Source organism: Vigna radiata, chromosome 1, assembly GCF_000741045.1.
Source record: "Vigna radiata var. radiata cultivar VC1973A chromosome 1, Vradiata_ver6, whole genome shotgun sequence".
NCBI classification, from domain to species: Eukaryota; Viridiplantae; Streptophyta; class Magnoliopsida; order Fabales; family Fabaceae; genus Vigna; species Vigna radiata.
In genome coordinates this window covers 7103337-7125280 of record NC_028351.1, presented here as the reverse complement: position 1 = coordinate 7125280, position 21944 = coordinate 7103337, and the positions used below count along the sequence as shown (strand labels likewise).

The window sequence follows — 21944 nt, the reverse complement described above, 5'->3', positions numbered from 1 at the left end:
CAAGAAAAATGGTTAATAATAAAAGATAATGATACTTAGACAATATTTTTTTATAATATTTAAATATTATTTATATATTATTATGTGATTGGTTCAAAATTATTTTACAAATAATAATAATATTCATAAATAGCATTATGAACCAATCACATAATAATACATAAGTAATATTTAAATATTGTTAAAAATATATTGTCTATGTATCGTTACGAAATAATAAATGAGGACGGTGAAAGGAAGGAAGAAGGATTGGATGGTGGTGGAATGTGTTGTGCAAAGCCAAGACAGGCTTAGGCTTGCAGAGGCATGGGGCTGTCAAGTGCCAACTAATCCTCTCCACACACTCTCCTCGTGCCTCCTTCAGCCTTTCTTATCTTTCTATTTTAATTATTTCCAATTTTATTTCTTCAATTTTATTATATCATATTAATAGAAAAACAAACAATATTCCAAGTTTTTAACTCATATGAATGATGATGCATGCTGTGGAACCACCTACACACCATTTCATTTCATTCCATTCAATTGCTATTACTTCTAATTTATCACTTATGAAATATATTTTTAAGAGATAAAATAATAAAAATATCTCATTCTAATATAAGAAAAAATTACTGGGAGTATTTAAATTTAAAAAAAATTAGAATAGAAAAACATAGATGACATCAAACTTAAAAGAAATAATAAAATATTGTAACAGGGACGTAGTAAGAAGAAAATTCAATGGAAGAAATCCAAAATACTCTCGTCGTGACTCGTAACCCTCGTTTGACATCAGCACCCTACGTGGCAAATTCTTGACACGTGGCATGACACAGGTATATAAACATCGTGATATACCTCAGTCAGTCAGAATACACCACCTCGCAGGTTTCTTAATCTTATCGCACTAACCAAACATCCCCTTCTTCCTCGCTGAGAAGTTAGAATAGAAGGAAACAGCAACGACACAAAAAAAGAAAAAAACGTTACTGTTAACTCCTGCAATCAAAATAACCCATCCTCCTTTCTCTCTCTCCCTCACGCGCGCTCACGCGCACACTCCATTTCTAACTAACCAATCTCCCCAAGCCGACAAGCCTCGCAAACCTAGGGAGAGGGAACTTTCCCCGGAAAATTGAGCCGCGAGAAAATTTCCCGACGGAGGAGGAAAAATTAGAAGCGTATGGCGACGCCGCTGACGGGGCTTCAGCACATGGACGGCGGCGGCGGAGTGGCGGTGCTGTCGAATCCGGTGAGTAAGGTGGATTCCTCCGCCAATGGCGGCGGCGGTTTCGGCCTGTCGCTGTCGGAATCGCCAATTCTGATATTCTCGTTCTTCCACAAGGCGATTCGGAACGAGCTCGACGCGCTGCACCGGTTAGCGATGGCGTTCGCCACCGGAAATTGCTCAGACATCCAGCCCCTCTTCCAACGCTATCATTTCCTCAGATCGATGTACAGACACCACTCCAATGCTGAAGATGAGGTGCAAGTTTCGGAACCGTTATTATTCCTTATTTTTTGTTCTTAATTTGATTGTTCTTCGGTCCTTGTTCGATCGAATAATCGAGTTTGTTTCCGTGAGGAATGAAGGGTACTGAAAATGATGGTTGGTGTTTGATAGCTTTAATTTCAGTTTCAGTGCAAAGGTATTTTAAAATCGAACCATCATGTGTTGTTCTAGTGTATAATTATTATATATAGTCTTTTTGTTATTCTCGTTACTTTTTTTCCGCATTTTGATTTTAATAACATGAACTTAGACGTGTATTGTATGTAGATTATGGAATCCGAATGTGATTCCTAACGCCTTTGCTTTTTTCTTTATCCTCTACGAAGAACGTTAATTAATTACCATTACAAATAGTGTTAAACCATTCATGTCGCTACGGTTGTTGAGCTATGTATAATGATTATTTGGGGGTTGAACTATGCGGCTGTCACTAAATAGCTGTTATTAGATTTAAGAGAATGTATTACGATTCATGACTGAATTGAGCTTTTATATAACGGTTAATGATTGTCGTTTCCAAGTAGCGATTAGCTAGCATCAAATACATTAATTCCATTCTAGTGTGTATAAGTGATATATGTTTTTTTTTTTTTTTTTTTTAACTATTTGGACGAAGATGCTGTGACTGTGTTTGGTTTATCTTTTTGAGAACATCCTATAGACTTCTTGATAGAGTCCAAGGCTTCCTTTTTGTGATTTTAAGGCTGTATGCTATATTTTTCTCACGAGGACCATTTGCTCAAACCAATACCATTTTTCTACTAATATCGATTTATCTCGGCTACTTATCTGCTGTGTTCAAGCATTCTGAGGAAAATCTGTTCTCGAGTGTAGGTGATATTCCCAGCTCTAGATATACGGGTAAAGAATGTAGCACAGACATATTCCCTTGAACACCAGGGTGAAAGTGAAATTTTTGAACATCTATTTGAGCTCTTAAACTCTTCTGTCCATAATGTTGAAAGTTTTCCAAAGGAATTAGCATCTTGCACAGGAGCTCTGCAGACATCAGTTAGTCAACACATGGCTAAGGAAGAGGAGCAGGTATAAGTTTGATGTATAATTCTTTCCGTGATTTCACTTGAATTCTTATTAAGAGATAAATGCAATGTTTGAGATATCATAAAGGTGCACTTTGTATTTTCCTCCATACAAACTAAAAGGTCTATTATTTACTATTTTCTTATTTCTAGGCAGGAGCCGAATCCTACTTGCTATAGATATAAAAATTTTGTTCCATTAGTGATGTGTACGATATTTTTGTTCGTTGGATGATATCAGGTATTTCCACTGCTTCTTGAGAAGTTCTCCCTCGAGGAACAGGCATCTTTAGTTTGGCAGTTTCTCTGTAGTATTCCTGTGAATATGATGACTAAATTTCTTCCGTGGCTCTCAACATCTATATCACCCGATGAATCTCAGGATTTGAGAAAGTGCTTAAGTAAGATAGTTCCAGAGGAAAAACTTCTTCAAAAGGTGTACTTTTGTGTGCTGTTTTACATCTTTGTTCTTTTCTTTCCAATGCTACTTTATGCATTGAACAAGCTTTTGTATATTTGATTTTCATGGTAATGTATCTGACTATATTCTTGCTTATTGAAGGTTATTTTCACCTGGATGGAAGGGAGAAGTCGTGGTAACACAGTTGAAAATCGTGTAGATCATTCTCAGGTGCGATGTAGTAGTAATCCTGTTAGCCATCAGAATGGAAAAATAAAATGTGCATGTGAGTCCACAACAACTGGGAAAAGGAAATATTCTACATGTTTCACAGATGTTTCTGATACCATCACAACACATCCTATAGATGAAATATTGTTCTGGCATAATGCGATAAAAAAAGAGTTAAATGAGATAGCAGTACAGACCAGAAAGATACAACTCTCTGGAGATTTTACTAACCTGTCAGCTTTCAATGAAAGGTTGCAATTCATCGCTGAAGTTTGCATATTTCACAGGTATCATATTAATTTTTTTTTACACTTTTGTCTCTCGGAAGCATCTTGTCTTCAATTAAAAATTTTCTTATATGATTTCTTTTTAGGACTTATATCTTTTGTTTTTCAACTAAATTTAGTGTTCACGATTACCCTGTTCAATTTTATACTGTCTTGGATCCCTATGCTTTGAATTTTTGAACTCACTTCTCATGGAGGAAAAGAAGAAAAAATAAGAGAAAAATCAATTGTTGCTCCTCAATTCTTCAACTTATATATTAAAAGTGCAACAACCTTTAGGGATGCTGATACATGAATTCATTTGTTACTTCTCACTTCCTGCAACTTTGTCAAATGTGCAATTAATTAGTAATACCAAGAGGGAAAGCCTTAGTACAATGAGAAACTTGCTACCTTGTGACATTGAGGTTCCAGGTTCAAATTGTGTGAACAACGTCTTCACTTGTGGAAGTTAGTCGGTGTATGTATTCTCAGTATCTGGGCTGGCTTTATATAAGATCAGTATTACTAAATGAATAAGAAAAGGAAAACATCGATCTTAAAGGAGTAAAATAACAGTTTTCAATACACTTTAATGGAATGCAATATAGTATTTTTCTATCAGAGGAACTTCTTGCGACCGTTTTATTTTAACATCAGATAGCATGTTGATTGATAACAATTATCATAAAAGATTAATCTATCCTAACTATCTTAAAAGCATTTTCTGTACTACATTCCTTATGTAGTGTTAGAAGTACATGACAACCACAATGAATGGGTGAGAAATAAGGTATCATAGAATGTGGTTGAAGTGATTTTTATTGTGATTGCTAAAACAATTATCATAAAAGATTAGTGTGTGGTGCTATCTTAAAGCTATCCTCTGTACTACATTATTTATGTAGTGTTAGAAGTCTGTGACCACTATAATGAATGGGTAAGATATATGGTGTCATGGAATATGGTTGTAGTAATACTTACGAGAGGAGCTTATGACTTACTATGGTATATTGTGACAGAATGACTGTCAAACCAAAGGTCAGCTACATTTTTAAATGATATTCTCTATGCTTCACTATTTATGTAGCTGTAGAATGTACAGCAAGGAGTGCTGATTGATTCTTTATATGGATGCAGTATTGCTGAAGACAAGGTTATTTTTCCAGCAGTAGATGGAAAATTTTCTTTCCGTAAAGAGCATGCTGAAGAAGAAAGCCAATTTAATGACTTCCGTTCTTTAATTGAAAGTATTCAAAGCGAAGGAGCAACATCTAGTTCAGAAACTGAATTTTATTCAACATTGTGTTCACATGCTGATCATATACTGGAAACAATACAGAGGCATTTCCATAATGAAGAAGTTCAGGTGATTCTTCATTTGTCTTGAAATAATTTTTCTCAAGAGCTCCCGAGGTGAGATGTGTATGTGTTAGGAAATGCATTGTTAAATGTTGATATTACAATAGGATGATTAATAAATTGGTTTGGGGGGGAGGGAATTTTTGTCCTATGTGCAGAAGTTACACCATTGCTTATCAAAGGTTGATAACTATGAGCATTTATGACACAGGAAGGGGAGTTCTGTACTTCTGAATCCAAAGTTGGCATATATAGCAAGAATTTCCCAAAATAATAGCCTTTTCAAGCTACTTGTTAATGTATTTTTTCAATGTACCTAATTCCTCATTTCTGTAGGTTCTTCCTCTTGCACGTAAGCACTTTAGCTTCAAAAGGCAACGTGAACTTCTCTATCAAAGCTTATGCATGATGCCATTAAAGTTGATTGAGCGTGTCCTTCCATGGTTGACTAGTTCATTAACTGAAGATGAAGCACAAATGTTTTTGAAAAACATGCAATTGGCAGGTTATCTGTCTATTTTTATTTTGCTTCTTGCTGAAAGAAAGTATTTTTTTAAGAAATTTAGTTGTCTTCTATATTTGACGATATTTCAATTTTATTCCAGCTCCAACAATAGATTCTGCTTTAGTCACACTGTTCTGTGGTTGGGCTTGCAAGGCTCGTAAAGATGGTCTGTGTTTGTCTTCTAGTGTGTCAGGCTGCTGTCCAGCCCAGAGAATTACTGATATTGAAGAAAATATTGTTCAATCTTCCTGTCCTGCTTCTGCATTGTCTGGTAGAGATAGCTCACTATTAGCTGAATCAGATGGGACCCAACAAAGATCAGTCGAGCAAAACCTATTGGAGGTGCATAATGAAGATGTCTCTGAAGTTTCAGAAAGTGAAAGTATGCAGAAACGATGTTGCAGTTCGCGGTCTTGTTGTGTGCCAGCATTAGGAGTCAGCGGGAACAATTTGGGGCTGGGTTCACTCACTACAACCAAGTCCTTACGCTCTTTGTCTTTCACTACTTCTGCTCCGTCCATTAATTCTAGTCTTTTCATATGGGAAACTGACAACAGCTCATGTGATGTTGGCTCTACAGAAAGACCAATAGATACCATATTTAAATTTCATAAAGCCATACGNAAAGACTTGGAGTATTTGGACATTGAATCTGGAAAGCTTTGTGATGGTGATGAAANAATCATTCGGCAATNTAGTGGAAGATTCCGGCTTTTGTGGGGTTTATATAGAGCTCATAGTAATGCAGAAGATGATATAGTATTTCCTGCACTTGAATCCAAAGAAGCACTTCATAATGTGAGCCATTCCTACACACTGGATCATAAGCAGGAGGAAAAGTTATTTGAAGATATTTCCCGTGTTCTTTCTGAACTTTCTGTCCTTCATGAAGTCTTGCAGAGGACCCATATCTCAGNAGATTTAAGTGAAAATAGTTTTGGAATTCCTGATGCCAAGGATAGGGATAATGTGAAAAAGTACAATGAGCTTGCAACTAAGCTTCAAGGGATGTGCAAATCTATTAGAGTAACCCTAGATCAACATATTTTTAGAGAAGAGCTTGAGCTTTGGCCACTGTTCGGTAAACATNTCACTGTGGAAGAACAAGACAAGATAGTTGGCCGGATAATTGGAACTACAGGTGCTGAGGTTCTCCAATCAATGTTACCATGGGTAACTTCTGCACTTACAGAGGATGAACAGAGCAAAATGATGGACACATGGAAACAGGCAACCAAAAACACCATGTTCAATGAATGGCTAAATGAATGCTTGAAAGAAAGTCCTGTTTCTACAACACAGGCAGAAGCTTCAGAGCGTAGCACTTCTCAAAGAGGTGTTTATTCTGAGTTTCGTTTATGTATAGTAGAAATTGCAGAATGAATATCGAAAGTATAACATGTTGTGGTTTTATACTAGGTGGTGATTACCAAGAAAGCTTGAACCTGAATGACCAGATGTTCAAGCCAGGTTGGAAAGACATTTTCAGGATGAATCAGAATGAACTTGAGTCAGAAATCCGGAAGGTCTATCGTGACTCAACTCTTGATCCCAGGAGAAAGGCGTATCTTGTGCAGAATCTAATGACTAGGTTTGTTCCAATTATTCGAAGTCCCTTGTTTTATATTGTTATAACATAATAANTTTCATGTTCATTTCATAGCAATTTACATATTGTCTTCAAGNTTTTACTGANTAGCTATTTATTTACTGTAGTCGCTGGATAGCTGCGCAACAAAAGTTACCCAAGGCTCCATCTGGGGAATCGTCCAGTAAACAAATAGAAGGATGCTCACCATCTTTTCGGGACCCAGAGAAACATATATTTGGTTGTGAGCACTATAAGCGAAATTGCAAGCTTCGAGCTGCTTGTTGCGGCAAGTTATTTACTTGCAGATTTTGTCATGACAATGCGAGCGATCACTCAATGGATAGGTACATTTTTCACAGAACTTCTAGTCATTTAGTAATGGGATGTATTTCTTAATATCTGTTTGATAATTGCAGAAAAGCAACAATGGAAATGATGTGCATGCAGTGCCTGACTATACAGCCTGTTGGGTCTGTATGTATATCTCCTTCATGTAATGGACTAACAATGGCAAAGTACTATTGCAACATTTGCAAATTCTTCGATGACGAAAGGTACTTCTTGGTTCTTTAGAAATCGATATATTTAGTAGAAAACTGTTTCCTTTTTTTGTTGTTTGGTTACAGAAAGAGGCCTTAGTTATAGGCCTAAGAAAGGGGGCCAGTACAGAATCCATGATATCCAAAGCACACCGCTGCAATTATCATTCTAGCTTTCATGTGAACTATGAGCTCCTTGCCTGCTCTTTCCTTCTTACTGTCTTTTATATACTTGGGTATTAATAGGCTAGTAGTTGGAACTTACTTTCTGAAGTTGGCACAATCCTAGTTAATAGTTAATCCTTCTCTTGATTGAACTTATACTATTTCACAACGTACTCTTTTTATTATTTATGTTTCTCGCTAACAATATTATTATTTAATTTTTTAAAATAAAATACTTATATTAAATTATAATTATATTGTTATAATCTCAAATTAATATAATAAATAAATTATAAATTTTAAAATCGGGTACAAATAATAGTATAACAACATTTGCCTATCTAAAAACAATTATGCTCCAGAACTTTATTGTCTTAACTTGCATCCATAACTGTCATAAGACCCATGGGTACCTTCAGTTTTTGATTGATTTACACTAGTCATAAATCCTTTGGAAAGAATTATGCCAAGGAAGACCTGAATGGGAAGTATCCCAATGATATGCCCTTATTTGTCTCAGTTATTGCATTGGATGTGTTTGGGATCTATGACGTGAGCCAAATACATTTAGTATTACAGTTAATTAAATTGGGACACAGAATAACAACTTTGTACTTACGGGCAATCTGCAGTTCACAACTTTGTACTTATGGGCAATCTGCAGTTCCAATCCTCCATTCTATAATAGCTACATCTTAAAAGTTATGCATGTTACAAAAAAAGATATACAAAACATTGAGGACGTATTAAAAGGTTGAAATAAATGCAAGGATCCATACTNGTAGGAGTAGCAAAATCATCTCTTTTGGAAAGATATGGAGAATGTACTGACAGGTTTGCAAAACATGTATTCTTTAGCATATACATTGGGAGATGGAGAAGTTGTTACATTCGTTTTCTTTTCCGTTGATAATTCTCCATATTATTGATATGTTTAATGTTATATGATTATCTTAGCAAGACACATTTGGAAGCATGTCATATACGATCCAATCAATTAATAGTCTGTCAGCTTTGGTAGTTTATTAATTTTAACTTTTGTTGTACCTTTTTTGGATGTAAACCTTGCATCCTTCTTTTTCAGGAATGTTTATCACTGCCCATTTTGCAATATATGCCGTGTTGGACAAGGGCTTGGAATTGATTATTTTCATTGTATGAAGTGCAATTGTTGCCTGGGGATAAAATCTGCCTCTCATAAGTGCCTGGAGAAAGGTTTAGAAATGAACTGTCCAATTTGCTGTGACGATTTGTTCACATCAAGCGCAACAGTGAGAGCTTTACCATGTGGGCATTACATGCATTCATCTTGCTTTCAGGTATGTTGTGTTCATTTGAGGGTTAAGTAATGGCAGACTTGAAAGGAAAAAAGAAAAGTGAGAGAAAATCTGCATTTGCATCATTTGTCTTGTCTCTTCTTCGAATGAAGTGGTCTGAAAGAAGGCTTTGGATTCAATCTTACACTTTGTTGTAAAATGTTAGGCATACACTTGTAGCCACTACACGTGTCCAATCTGCAGCAAATCATTGGGAGATATGGCGGTAAGAATATTCTTTTTTATATATTTACTATGAAGTCGAATACTGCAAACTTGTTTTTTAGACATATAGTTCTATACATTTATTGATCCTTAACAATTTCATTTTATGAATGTGTTGGCACACAATTAGGAATATAAGATGACTGAAGAGTGTAAACGTAAATACTATCCCTTTGTCTCTTGATTAACAGATTTATTAAAAAGAAATTAGAATTATAATGCACATGTTAAATCTCGGTACCTTATAGTCTTTGCGGTATGATAAACTAAAGAGATAACTAGAAAGTTAATTTTTGTCTTTTCTCAGTGTTTAAGGTGTGCTTGAGCTGGGGCTTTGGGAACCATTTCTTGTGGGTTCACTTCTACTCTCGGTTGGGTATTGAGATATGAATATTAAGTCAAAAGCCATGTGTATTGAACTTTCAAGTGTAAAATGAATTGCTTAAAAATTCATGGCATGCAATACTTAACTGTTTCTTATCTGCCCAGGTTTACTTCGGTATGCTTGATGCTTTATTGGCTGCTGAGGAGCTTCCTGAAGAGTACAGGGACCGCTATCAGGTATTACTTCCGTCTCTTCATAAATATATATTTGGTCCATTGTGATCATAATTTCCTTTCAAAATCTTTTTCGTGGTTATTTGTCAACTTATTTTTGTACTCATTTTCATAATTCCGACGCAGGATATACTCTGCCATGACTGTGACCGAAAGGGCACTTCACGCTTCCACTGGCTATATCACAAATGTGGATCTTGTGGCTCATACAATACCCGGGTAATCAAGAGTGAGGCAACAAATTCTAGCTGCCATTAGCCTGCTTATCTTTTTGCTGTGGAAGTACAGAATGTGTAAATATTTGTATAGCCTATCCAATTTTCCCCCAACCAGAAAACTGGTTACATTCCCTTTTATACCAATGCAAGTCACTTGCACGGATGCCTCTCATGAGTTACCTCATCTTCTCGTAAGCCGGAGATAGAAACACCAGTGAATTCCATAGTTGTCATGTATAGATAAGCTTAAATCCATATTTTTTGCTCTGGATTAATTACCTTTTCCACTTTTGTGCTTGTTCTAGTTCTAGGTAAAGTTCATTCAAGTGCACACTAGCTTTTCTTACACCAATCCTGGGTGAAGGGAGACTAATCCAGTCCTGTCAGATTCTGTTAGATTTTTTTTTTAATCTGAGGATATATATATATACCAAATGATTTTGTGGAGCTTAATAACAACAGCATATCATTTTGAGCAGATCTGTGGTGACTGTCAATTTTGATAGTCACAGACGAATTGAAATCTCAGTGTAGTCATCACGTGTTAGGTGTTATATTAATACTTTCAAACACTTGTAACGGATATTTTTTTTGAATAGCAGTTTACATCTCCTTTTCAAAAGCACCTAATGATAAAATATACTAAACTTCTTTAGTGTGAATAGAATATATAAACGGAACATATGTATTGTGATCGTACTAAACAGAGAACGTACGTAAACTGTTGAATTCAGATAAAAAATAGTTATCATATGAAAACAGTTTCGTTTGGTTTGCTTGTGAAACTGCTTCATCTCGAGTTTGGTCAAACTCATCCGTCCTTTTTTTATAGCTTGATTAAGATTTGAATAATGGAATGGTAACTTTTCATCAGAAATAAAGTTGCATTTCGAGGCTGATTGCTTCGGGCCATGAAATGTATATCTTAACTTTTCATTTGACATAAGAAATGATAAAGCTGACGAAACCTTAGCATCAACTCTGCATGCTTAAAATGGAAAGAACTTTCTTTTCTCTTTTCAATTTACTTCTCTTTGTTTTCTCTGTCTAAATGACCATAGAAAATAAAAGTCTCATTCTGCTAATTGAAAGCATGCATTTTTATTTTTAATAGCAATCACATAGATAGCTAATTTCTAAAACAATACCAATTCATTTTTTAAAAAAAATAAAAATAGAGTAGTTTAGGCAAGCATTTCCAATTAATTTTGTTTTCTTTAGTTTGAAAATCGTGTTGTTTAATCATATCAGAAGTATTTAATGAAAAAAAAAACGTTTTTAATAGCTTGTAGTATTTTTTGAACCATTAATATTTTAATTTATAACTTTTCATATTTTATTTATTTTTTCTTCTGAAATGTTTATTACTTTACTTTTTTTTTTGCACTCGATAGACATATATTATCACATTAATTAACATAAATAAAGTGTATGTTATTTTTATTTTATTTTAAGCTGAAATAGAAATATTTTAATCTATATCACTAATTGTAGAGCGCATGTTATGAAAAAAATATATAATAATTGGAACTAAAAACATATAATTAAAGTCGTTAATCTTTAAATGAGAAATTGCATTAGTCCAAAAGTTAAAACTAAAATTATCCTAAACTATGTAAAATAAAATTAAAACTAATATAAAAAATATTATATAAGCTTATTCAGTCCCAACCAAACCATAAAAAAAGATTGGAGATGAAATAAATGGCAAGTTGGATTAAATAGAAACATGAAATAAATAAAATATTAGTTTAGGCAGCGATAATCTTAATCTGGTCTGAGCCTCTCTTCTCTCTCTTGTGTCTGTGTTGTGTCTGTCTCTGTCATTCGTTCACCCTTTCATATTCATAATCATAATAATGCATACATAACATAACACAACAAACAAACCAACTCATTCTCCATCTTCAATTCTCAATTCTCAAATCATTCAAACCTTCATTCTCTCTGCAAATTCAATTCAAATTCAACCCCACCATTCATTCCTTCCTCAAGCCTCCCAAAAAACAGCTTGAAACACACCACACACAAAAAGAACCCCATAAAACTTCACAGACACACAGGTACACACGAAGAAGAAAAACTCAACGAGGAATAAAAAAGTTCAGTTTTTTCTTTAGTGTGATCATCGTTTCGTCGATGGCCACGGGACCCGAAAGATCGAAGCCACTGCACAACTTCTCGTTGCCCTGTTTGAAATGGGGCACCCAACGGTTACTTCGCTGCGTCAACGCCGACCTCGATCGCCGATCCTCGAGATTCGACGCGCCCCAGAACGGCGTCGTTCGAGTCCCCAACAAGCGCAAAATGAACGACGGCGACGCCGTTTTCTTGGGAGGACTCGGAGAAGAAGCTAGTGGCGTGGCCAACCATGCCATGATGCCTTGGAATTTGAGGACGAGAAGAGCTGCGTGCAAGGCACCGCAGAACGAAGAGGAGCGAAGGTTTTTCGACATGGGGTGTTCTTTGCGGCCGGTGAAGGAGAAGAAGAAGATGCTGGTGACGGGGAATGAGAGAGTTAAGTTTTCTGTTTCCCTTTCTAAGGAAGAGGTGGAGCAGGATTTCTGGGCCTTGGCTGGAACTAGGCCCCCCAGAAGGCCCAAGAAGAGGCCCAGGATTGTGCAGAGGCAATTGAATGTGAGTTGATTCAAGTAAACTAACTAGCAACAATTTGGAGGTTGGATTGTGTGGTCTATGAAATGATATCTTGTTTTCAGGTTCTCATGGTTTTCTGGTTTTTCTTAGCTTAATAGGCATGTAATTCATTTTCATTTTAAGAAGTTTCATGCTGTTGTTGAACCAATTAGAAATCGTTCATGGCTTTTAAGGTAATAATTTTAAAGAGAACAAATTTACCATACTGGGTGATCTGTTTAAACGACTTTTAAGGTATTTAGCTATGTATGATGAATGTCAGTGAAAGAAGTTGAAAAGAAGAACTTTGGGTATGGGATGCCTTATATACAATGCTGAATACATATCAGAAACTGCAAGAAAAGAGTGAGAATGAATGTTAGATGCAAACGAGAAGGTGTGAGTGAGCGCCTTATATACAAGCTGAATGTGCAGGAAAAACTGTTAACAACCGTTGGCAGTTACTGCAAATCACGGCCCCACCGGCACGATAGTTAGCATGCACAAACGATGTGTGAATATGTCCAAGTCAGAATGGGGTCCTCTGCAGGACACACATGTTTGATGTCATTAATCTGAGACCAGGGCTGGTCGGAAACACTTACAACATTCGTGTGAATCTGTGATTGAATGATAATGGAGAAAACCTGAGTTTTAAGGAAGTCACAAGATATAATATAATAGTCAGCAAACTTACTATAATGTTTGATTGGATGAGAGTGTATTTTAGTTGAGTTTTTTCTATTTGTTACAGTGTTGTAATGTTTTTTCTGGTTCAATTTATTGCAGACACTTTTTCCTGGTTTTTGGCTGGCTGAGGTCAGTGCAGAGTCATACAAAGTGGCTGATGTTCCTGAATGAGGTAAAATTTGGTGATAGTTCAAATTGGTCTTCAACTGGAATTCATACGCTGTTAATGGTTGTGCTGTGCAGGAGCTGAAATGAATGTCTAAACATGGCTCTGATTCTGAATGGATGACCCGAATATTTTAGCTCACTGACTTCCCATGTGTTGTGACATAAATAATGGTAAATTCCAAATCATCTATGTAAATGAAATTTGTAACTCAATAATCATGAAAATTTGGAATTTTGCAATCAGTTGTACTTGTCTGAATGTTGTAGCTAGCAGATTGTACGGATCAACTTTGTTTTCACTTATTTGAACATAATCTATTCACCATTTTATTGTTAGAATTATGTTATCCTGGACAAAACAGTTTTTAACATCTCAGTTGTGTATATCATCCATCATTACTCATTGCAATAGTGAAAAGTCCTTTTGGTTTATTGTGGTAAATAGTTCATTTTTGCTCAAATGCTGGAGCTGTTACAGTTTTTGTTCATCCATGACAGAGCAAGTTCAATATTCACTTTAGCAGAATTTCCAATGGTGTCGGTGGTAAAATTTATTGAGCCTAATCTTTCTGTAAATATTAATACAATGGCATGGTTTTGTTGAAAGGAATATGCCAACTGAAAGATTTATAAGTTATAATATATGACGAAATAATCCACTTCTGTTGCTAAATTTCCAATTCTTTTCACTTAACCTTGAACACAAGTTTGTGACCATTGAAGCCATATGCAACTCCAGAACACATGAATGAACTCACTGAAAAATAGTTGTAACTTAAACAGCATTTGTCACTGTCGTTATCAAGCAATTCAAGTACATGCTAAATCAGAGTTCTTCTGTTAAATTCTTGATTCTTTCATTTGATAGATTTCATGTTTAATAGCTGCAAGCATTGGATGGTCTAGTTGGTATTGAACTTGCCAAATTGAATAGATGAGAAATTATGAAGTTTGTGACCATCCGAGTAAGGCAGCATCTGAATTCTGACAGATCTTATAATTAATTAACACTAATGAATATTGAACATCTTTGTCTGTAACAATTCAGTGATTATATATTCAGACTTCAATTCTTTATCCGCATTTAATTTATCTTAAATATGGTTAATCGTTTTAAAAATTGATAAAACATGAATTCCATTAGTATATACTAATACTAATATTAATGAAGAAAACCCATAAAAGGGCATTGATTAAAAGCAACCCATGCAACTTAATTGAAGTAAATATATTTAAGGGTATTCTAGTTCCTAATTATAAAGAATTACAAGTAGAATTTATTTAATAGAAATATAATTTCCAAATATAATAAATATATCATGTTGATGAAGCTGGGTATCTGTGGATAATAACTTGTAGTGTTTCACTTAAAGACATGACAAAATAATAGATTAATTAATTTTTTTTTTACTAAATTTAGAGTAAACTAAAAAACATGTTTTTTAACACACAGTCACCAATTATTTATGTTGGAAATGTTCTGTGATAAAATAAATTAACCAATGAACTTGCTTTATTAAAAAAAAATTCCAGTCCAATTATTAAATCACTAAATTTAATATCTAGTGTTTTTAGAAAAAAAAAAAGTTTGATAGAGTATGTGTATTTGGAACCATAAAGTTTAGGAGGCATATAAATTACCAATTTAAAATTAAGGTGAACTTTAAAAAGTTTAGGAGGATAGAGATAACCAATTTCAAATTTGAAGTAATCCTAGAATAATCTTATGATCAATGTTTTTCTATCTAACTTTGACTAACTTAAGTGAGCAATCCTTCTTGATTTTTGAACCTAACGTCAACATCTACCCCATTTGAATTAGTATAAGAATTAAAAGTTTATTAGTATGAGTAATTATATAAAAACATGTGAAAACTCCTTGGTAATCCAATATCATATCTTTATTTTATGTTAACAATATACTAAAATTTGTAAAATCACAAAATCAACTAACTCAAATTAAATTCATATATTCTTGACATATATTTAATATCCACTATCCTAATAATTCACTTTGTTTGTTATTACCTAATATAATCATGAATGCCCCAATCCGTTGACTTCAATTTCCTTTACAAATGCACCACCAAAAAATTTCATTACAAAGGTCAAAATTGATGAATGTTAGTAATTATTCTGGGAATCCAAACCCCGCACATTATGGAAAAAGAAAAGTAAATGAATAGAAGTTTCTTGTAAAAGTAAATATATAATATTTCTAAACCACCAAGAATTATGAGGGTGCATTTCTGAAACTTTAAGCTTTTTCTAATGTGAAAAAAAGTTCATTAGAAGTTCAACTACCAGAAAACTGGTGAAACCTCTCCAACTGGATTCAAAGAAAGAATTTTGGACAAGAATTCGATTGCCCAATACAGAAAACATGAAGAGTTCAGTACATTTGCATGTGAAATACATCAAATCTGAGAAAAAATTGTGTCTTGTTGGATAAACAAAAAGGATTAGGATGATTAGGTGAGCTGGGGAAAAAGCCAATTCAGAAACCAAATTTTCCACAATGTTTCATCAATGATTTGTTTGCTTTCCCATGAAACTGTCACCACAGTTGTCATACATTTGCAATTAGAGACAAAATGTTAGTTAAATGGATGAGGAAATATTACTCAAATCAAAAACCAGTGCTTATCTGAATCAACACCCAAAGGAAAAAGTTCCATATTTAGAAGTTGGGAGGAATCACAGAAGAAAACAAAATAAGACAAATTCCCATTGTTATGTCTCCCAAGATGGACACCCTCTTATGGCCATGCCATCCACAAGATCCATCAAAATACATTTTAATATATTTTAAAACATCAAAATTAGTGTTGATAATGTATTTTAAAGGTACAATACAACACATCAGAGTAACAGAGAATCTAAATTCGATCCATGATCTGTTACAATATATTATTTCAGTTTCTAATACTGATATTTAATCATTATCTTCATATAGCTTAATCAACTTCATTGATTATCATGCGACTAAGTAATTAGCCTTTTATTAATTCTCACTTTCTTTGTCTGATCATAGCAAAGATGGCTATGATAAAAAAAAAAAATCAACCAAGATGATTTCATGACATGACTATGATGATGATGATGATGATGAAAACACAAGAGAGAATCACTTCTTGCTCTTCTTAACCTTCCCAACGCGTAAAAATGAACCCAAACTGAAGAGATTTGAACTTCCCTTTGAAACACAAGGAGTTGGTACGTTCAACACAGGATTAATCCTAAGCCCGTTGGGATAATACCCTCCATAACCCTTACCTGAAGGAGATTTCTGCAAAGGAGGCATATTTAAGGAAGAATATGAATATGATGATGATTTAGCTGCTGAAGAAGAATGCTTGTTTGAACTCACTCTCTTTGGATTTTCCACTGAACCTGTTGAATTGCTTCTTGACAAAAGAGATATAGAGCATGTCAAGTTCTTCTTTGTATCACGATTGAGACTCTTACTTCTGTTGAATCCCCAGAAAGACTTTGAGTGAGGCTTCTTCTCATGATCAGGAGTCACATCTAGGAGTTCTCTAATGGTTTCTTTCTTCACTTTGTCGACACTCGAGGCACAAGGACGAGGAGGGAGTTTTGTTGTGTTTGTTGTGTTTGTTGTGTTTGTTGTTTGAGGATGTTCCAAATGATGAGTGAGTTTTCTTGCAGTGGTTTTGTGTTGCATCTGAATAGGAAGGATCACCCCATTAGAGAAAAGTTCATCTGCCGAAGATGATTCAAACGCGAGGCTGCTGCTGCAAGTGTTGAACTCAAAATCAGAATTTGAGTCATGCAACAATTTAACATCTTGTTTCATCGGTGAAACATGTAGTTCGGAGAGATCATGAGAGAAAGAGAGACGAGGTGGAGTTGTTTCTGAGCACATGACAACACACAAAAAGATGCAAACAGAATTGGGAGCAAACAGCAAAACAAAATGGTTTTAAGGACTGAAAATATATGGTTGTTTTTTATTCAGAAGTTGAGAACAGAAAGGAAGATAAAGAAAGAACACTTTTGATAGTCTTTCTGATATACAGTGATACAAAAAGAAAGGGAGTCTGATGAACATTTATTGAAGTTTCATGGAGTTGAAAGATTGTGTGTAAGTTGGAAGATCATAGAAGATTTTGTCTATTACTGTTGGAGAATAGAAACAAAGGAGAAAGAGAAATGTGTGAGAAATTGGAATTGTAAAAGATGTTTAAGTGTATAAAATGAGTAAAGATGATGCTTGATTAGAGGAAAGTGACTCCAATCACAATGTAATTCTGCTGAATTGAAGGAATAATGTTTGGAGTCTTTGTCTATAAAACAGCCAACCTACAAGACTTGATCTGTAAGATATAGACTTTCGAGTTTCTCATTCTAACCACTGATTAAGCCTTTTGTTCTTTTTCCCTTATTATATCATATTATATATATAAGATAAAGGGAGCTTGTCTCATCTCTAATTTAAACAAGTATGCTATCAGAAACCAATCAGAAAGAAAGGTTCTGCCAAATACACATTCCAATCACGATTATGTTCATCTTTCATCACATTTTTGTTTCTTATAATGAGGATGATTTCTTTTAACAAAGTACACTTTTGTTCATGACCATGTTGTATAACAAAATGAAAAAGGGATTAAACGATCAAATGATTTGGGCAGATTCAACTGCAACCTTTTTTGGTTGAATTGTACATACAGTGTTCGAGTCCAGAATCTGCTAGTTTTTATTTGTCATCTTTTTTATCTTTTTTATGGAGTGTTGAAAGTCTCACGAGACTAAAAATAAGGTAAATTTATGATATATAAATGAAGTGTAAATCTCATCTTACAAGTGAAATTGTGTTAGGTCTAACCTCACTTCTAATATAGTTTTAAAATCAGATTAGAACCTATTCTAACTATTTTTAACTGGATCTGAGTATTAAAAATATAATGATGTTGGTATGCCAATTTCTTTACAAAATTAATATCCATAAATTTATTTCAAAAATATAGCAAATAAATAGTATAGAAAAACTCAACATAAAATCTAAATTGTTTATGACCTTACTGAATAGGTGTATAAAGAATTAAACATGCAAATAAACATTCTTTTCAAGAACTAAACCACAATTTTGTAATTTATTAAATACCCTATTTTAAAAAAAAATTCTAAAGTACTGAAAAAAAAATAGTATAATTTGAAACTTATTTTTCTTGTTTTTATTTTTATTTTACATACATCGGTTATTATATGTATCACTTATTTTTAAGTCATGTTCTTTCTTTTCGGACACTTATTTTTCTAAATAATTTTCATCTCATAATGCAATTTATTATTTTATTTCACATCACATTTATAGCGGCTGTCCTTTTCTTTCTCGTACCATTTATTTATTTATTTTTTATATTTCAAAAACTTCATTGAAAAAGGGTGTATAGAGGAAAAATTAGTTGTAATAAGTACGTGAGAAAGTGAGAAACTCAAAGTCCAACAACATAACCCTAATTTCTATCGTCTTGCCTCTTATCATCAATTTTAAGGCAGCAATTATGATCGTTAACTTTAAAAGTAAAGAAGAATCTGCTTGATTTGTTGAAACATGATCAAGTTAGGGTTTCAATGAAATAAACTAATACAACTAATTAATCAACTTTCCTTAGTTCAAAACCTTTGAAATTTGGGTCTTTTCTATAACTTGTAAATAATGCAAATTAAAACAACAATAGATAAGAAAAGTTGCTTAAACAAAAATGTTATATTTATTTGTTTTCACTATTCAAGTGTTAAATATAAAATTTTACATAAATAAAAATGAAAATTTTAAATATATATGAATATATTTTTATTAAATATTATATAAAATCTCTTACATAAATTTAACTTAAATCTTATTATTACTAAATATTTTAGGTATCAGTTAAAGGTCAACTGTCTAAGTTTAATCGTCAATTCTAAATCTTTAAGTTAACATTTGTAAATATTGTTTATTCATTTTTGAAAAATTACATAAAAAAGATACTCTAATATTAAGTCAGTAAAACTTCGACTAGTCAAATATTAATTATATATTAAATGCAATAATTTCTTTCTTTAACTCTTACTTATATTTATAAATTTTAGAATATGCTTAATAATGATCTAATTAGTAGTATCCACACTTTACAATTTATGTACAACTTTGTTTTCTAACCATACAATCACAAAAATAGCTCATATGAGAAGATAGATTGGTTGCTCGGTGATATAACTAAACAGTCACACGTGTACTAAATTTTTTCAATAAATCTTTCTCAAGAAAACTAATGACTAATATTTGCATAAATTTCACATGATGTTAGTACCTTATTAGCATGCTAAGAGATAATACCACCTAACTATAAAAACTATAACGCGATGTACAATCTTGCCATGTTCTGAAAATGTGACATTGAAGTGTAGTTTGACAAATGTAAGTGTATGTGACATGTTGTCTATCACTTTTGCTTGGTGAATTGGTTTGATAAATGAATGAGAGAGACTTTTCTTATTGTTTTTAGCCTAAATATTAAAAGGCCGGCAATGTTATATTTCCAAAAGATCCACACCTTCCTTCCATCAATGGCAAAATGTTGGTATACAAATAAAATGCTATCAACAAATCAAAGAATCAATTGTTTTGAAAGTTTGCATGATAAATATTTTTTACAGAAACTCGTTCGTTCAAAATTATCTTTTGTATAAGTAGTTAAATCCTTTTAGAAAGTGAGTTCATAAGAAATATGGTAAACATATATTTTCAAAGAAAAATGATATTTTGACACCAATTTTTGACACTATATACATGTCAAAATATGGTTTTCTTTTAATAAATGGTTTTCTTTATAAGATACTTAAATGGAAAATGATATTTTAACACCATTTTTTGACATCATTTTAACACTGCACACGTATCAAAATGTGGTTGGACAATTTCAAATTAAAAAAACAAACTTTGGTTTTTCTCTTCCAAATATATCCATGCCTCAACTTTTTTAATTTAAAATCGTCCAATAATATTTTAACACGTGTGCAGTGTCAAAATGGTGTTAAAATATCATTTTCCTACTTAAATATCTCATTTTTAACTAATATAAGACTTAATCTCACTTTTAAAGACTATGAATATATTTTTCATAATTGAATTCACATTAGATCATCAATATGTGTAACTTTAATTGATATCATTTAAAAAAAAATTAAGATAAAAAATAATATAGGTTATTTAGGCCTTGATGGGCATGTAGACTCTATAAGGGATGGGTTGTGGGGGTGAGATATGAGAATGGAGGAGACAAAGTCTCCACCACACAAAAGAAAAATCCCATTTAGTTAGTGAAGTTAGCATGTGAGTAATGTCCGAAAATGGAAGAATGAATAAGATGATAAAGTTGAAGACAAAAGAGTCCTTGAAGGGCACAACATGGGACCCTACCCTAAACATTATTTGAAGGACCCCCAAAGCATCTCTTCTTGGTCAAGAAATGGCATAACCAGAAACAGTTGTTTGGTGGAAGAAAAGATGCAATGGAAAGTAACCAAAAGTATGATATGAAGTATATAAATGACATCAACATTAGACTCTGACTTGGACCTATTCTCATCATAGTTCACAAACTCATATACAGACTTTGCTCTTATTGCTTTATTGGATATAAGGCAAATCGATCATTCGGGTAGAATAATAATTCACCTATGTAGGTGGCGATGCTGCTGCTCATTAATATGCACTGTCATTTGGATTATCGATTCATGCAAAATGAAAAGACTATGTTGTCCTCACATATACATAGGTTTCGAGAAGAAGAAAAGTGGAGAGAATTGATTTTGTTCCTCATGAAATCGATTATGCTAGAAGAAGACTTGGATCTCTGATGTATTTTCAAAAGACTGTAATCGATTCTGGATGTATTTTCAAAAGATTGGAATTGATTTTGTGTTACTTGATCGATTTTGGATAAATAAATAAAAAATTGAAATCAAGTCTAGATGTATTTTTGAGGCAATAGAATCGATTATAGTAGCGCTGGAATTGATTCTGTGTGATTGTGATGGTTTGAAATCAATTGCATTGGTTATATTAATTGATTGTGAGTGATTTAAAAATGTTAGAATCGATTTTGAAAAGCATATATGTATTAATTGGCACCAAACCTCTTTTGAAGAGTGTCAAAAGTTGATGGTACAAGGATTTTTACAACTTTGAAAAGTCTTCTGACATTAAAAATATACAAATTCTATTAAATTATTTTATAGAGTCAATTTTTGTGTGTGTAATAAGATTTATAAACATTACATTGGTTTACTAATTTCACTCAAATGTTTGAAATCTCTATACTCTTTGATTTCTTCCTTTTTCCGTTGTCACTATAATTTTCTTCTCCATATTTCTCTTTTTGTTGAAAGTGGCAAAGACGAATTCAATATTCAATTGTTTGGATGCACTCATTGTGTGCATCAACAAAAGTAGGAATGAGCATAAATCGAATTAGGTTGAAATCTAATTTAATTAATATAATATAACTTAAATTTTGTATCTGATTAATT

The 21944-nt window shown here is 33.3% G+C and overlaps 3 protein-coding genes across 6 annotated transcripts; 2 read left to right on the top strand and 1 right to left on the bottom strand.

Moving 5' to 3' along the window:
• The first annotated feature begins 857 nt into the window (after positions 1-857).
• On the top strand, positions 858-10364 carry LOC106770404 (zinc finger protein BRUTUS). Of its 3 annotated transcripts, XR_002668560.1 has the most exons (15): positions 858-1468; positions 2330-2539; positions 2777-2971; positions 3098-3453; positions 4573-4801; positions 5131-5299; positions 5400-6635; positions 6719-6890; positions 7016-7234; positions 7307-7444; positions 8679-8913; positions 9077-9136; positions 9443-9511; positions 9625-9696; positions 9820-9889. XR_002668560.1 is itself a non-coding variant. In XM_014656218.2 (14 exons), exons 1-14 carry the CDS (start codon positions 1166-1168, stop codon positions 9949-9951), a joined length of 3726 nt encoding a protein of 1241 aa, XP_014511704.1. In that variant the 5' UTR covers positions 858-1165; the 3' UTR covers positions 9952-10364. The 3 variants fall into 3 exon arrangements, 2 of the variants coding, with proteins under 2 accessions (XP_014511704.1, XP_022639097.1); XM_014656218.2 differs by lacking the exon at positions 9443-9511 and having other exon boundaries at positions 9820-10364; XM_022783376.1 differs by lacking the exons at positions 8679-8913; positions 9077-9136; positions 9443-9511; positions 9625-9696; positions 9820-9889 and adding an exon at positions 8227-8423.
• Positions 10365-11577: 1213 nt separating this feature from the next.
• Positions 11578-13799, top strand: LOC106766618. 2 transcript variants are annotated; one of them, XM_014651338.2, is made up of 3 exons: positions 11579-12548; positions 13335-13407; positions 13479-13799. In XM_014651338.2, exons 1-2 carry the CDS (start codon positions 12051-12053, stop codon positions 13404-13406), a joined length of 570 nt encoding a protein of 189 aa, XP_014506824.1. In that variant the 5' UTR covers positions 11579-12050; the 3' UTR covers position 13407; positions 13479-13799. The 2 variants fall into 2 exon arrangements, with proteins under 2 accessions (XP_022639086.1, XP_014506824.1); XM_022783365.1 differs by having other exon boundaries at positions 11578-12548; positions 13335-13799.
• Positions 13800-15967: 2168 nt separating this feature from the next.
• Positions 15968-17747, bottom strand: LOC106767636. The gene has a single exon (XM_022777447.1). The coding sequence runs from the start codon at positions 17287-17289 to the stop codon at positions 16531-16533; it is 759 nt and encodes a 252-aa protein (XP_022633168.1). The 5' UTR covers positions 17290-17747; the 3' UTR covers positions 15968-16530.
• Positions 17748-21944: the final 4197 nt, after the last annotated feature.